General features: G+C 55.2%; 1 protein-coding gene across 1 annotated transcript; it reads right to left on the bottom strand.

Moving 5' to 3' along the window:
• Positions 1 to 835: 835 nt before the first annotated feature.
• Positions 836 to 1612, bottom strand: H310_13021 (hypothetical protein; the record flags this gene model as incomplete). The annotated part of the gene is made up of 2 exons (XM_008880356.1): positions 836 to 993; positions 1042 to 1612. The coding sequence occupies 2 exons, from the start codon at positions 1610 to 1612 to the stop codon at positions 836 to 838; spliced, it is 729 nt and encodes a 242-aa protein (XP_008878578.1).

Below are 1612 nucleotides of genomic sequence, written 5' to 3'. Positions count from 1 at the left end.
AAAAAGGTTCACCCATGAACGGTTCCAAAGAGTGGTGAGCACCAGGGATCACATGACAAAGGACACCCGCGGGGCGCAAGGCCGTAACAAGGCTAAAATTGACCACCGAGGTGTCAGCACCCGTATCGAGCAAAACAGTGGGTAATGGCACGACATCTTCAACCACCGCTGCCACCACACTACCCGCAGCCGACACAGTAGCAACTACCGACGACATGATGTTGTTAATTTGTCGAACGGTTAGGGCACTCGCGATACGAATGGTCACCACCACCACAAGAGCGGCAAGAGCGAGGCCCCGAATGGCGCGCGGCCTGTTTAGCCATGCGACCGGCGCTGCGGCCACCACGGCCACCGGAGCCACCACGGTTGAACTCACCACCCCGAGGCTGCGCGCGGTCACCAGGAGCCATGCGCACCGGCGGCGGCAACGCAAACGTGACGGAACGGGTGGGAGGGCGAGAAACAGTGGACGGTGATGTTGGAGAGGGGGCGACCATGGTCTGGTGGGGACGGTGTGACACTGTTTGAACTCGCGACGTCGACCGTTCGCGTTCCCAACGCATGTAGGAACTCATTGCCGCATGGAGATAATCAATAAATTCCAACGTGTTCGACTTCAAACGTTTGTTGGCGTTGCGATTCAATTCGTCGACCACCGTTGCCTTGAAATCTGGCGGAGCCAATGCGTCCACCAAGTAGCCAACAACCCGCTTTGGTTCGGCTTCCACCATTGATGTCATGGACAACTTTTCGAGTATAGTGTCCATTGCGTGCACAAAATTGGAAATTCGACCCTTGCAGTCGGTGAGTGATAAGTTGACTCGTCGTTCCATCATTTGTTTGTCAACTCGGACAATATCAATGCTGCCCAGATCGTTTTCGTTGCCTTCACGGAAATCGTTATCCACTCCTCTTCAGATGTGGACTCCGCCCATTCCCGGAGATCATATTTAGCAATACGATTTCGTCGCGTGTCGGCAATGCATGCGCCTACAGGCATCACTTAGGACTGAAAACCGAGCTGACGGAGGGAAGCACATTGAAACCAATACTCTTGGTATTGTTGGATGAACTTCTTCTTCACCAACGCAGTTGAACCATCATAGCGTGGAGGAGACGGAGTGTGCGGCATGCCTTGGAGGCGGGTTAGGGCGGCAAATTGGCTCGTGGCTGGTGGTGTCAGCAGGTTGTCGGCAGCATCACCAGAGTGTTGGTCGTTTTGGAGACCTTCACTCACACGCAAGGCGAAAGACGCACGTTGCACAGGGTCTGAAAACGGTCCTTGCACGTAAATTTCGGGTGTCAAAGGCAATGTCATGGCGGAGAATCTAGGACCCGATCCCAAATCCATGCGGCCAAATAAATTTGCCAAAGTCGCATCAGAGTCGCGGCGTGCCTGGGCATCCGTTTGGATTGAGTTGGCGGCCGTTATCTCCGGTGCACCAAAGTCGCCAGATCCCGGGGCAGCCTGGTCAGGGTCATTCGGCGAAGACTGCGAGACTTGGTCATTCACGTTCGCGTCGGGGGTGTGGGCGGTTATGTCAGGGACCCGACTGTCATCAACGGCGGGACCTTCCGAACTTGCCAGAACGCGAGAAATCGAGCTCAT

The sequence above is a fragment of the Aphanomyces invadans genome (genome assembly GCF_000520115.1).
Source record: "Aphanomyces invadans strain NJM9701 unplaced genomic scaffold supercont1.46, whole genome shotgun sequence".
NCBI lineage: Eukaryota > Oomycota > Saprolegniomycetes > Saprolegniales > Verrucalvaceae > Aphanomyces > Aphanomyces invadans.
The sequence above is the reverse complement of the archived record's forward strand: the minus strand, read 5'-3'. Positions and strand labels throughout refer to the sequence as shown.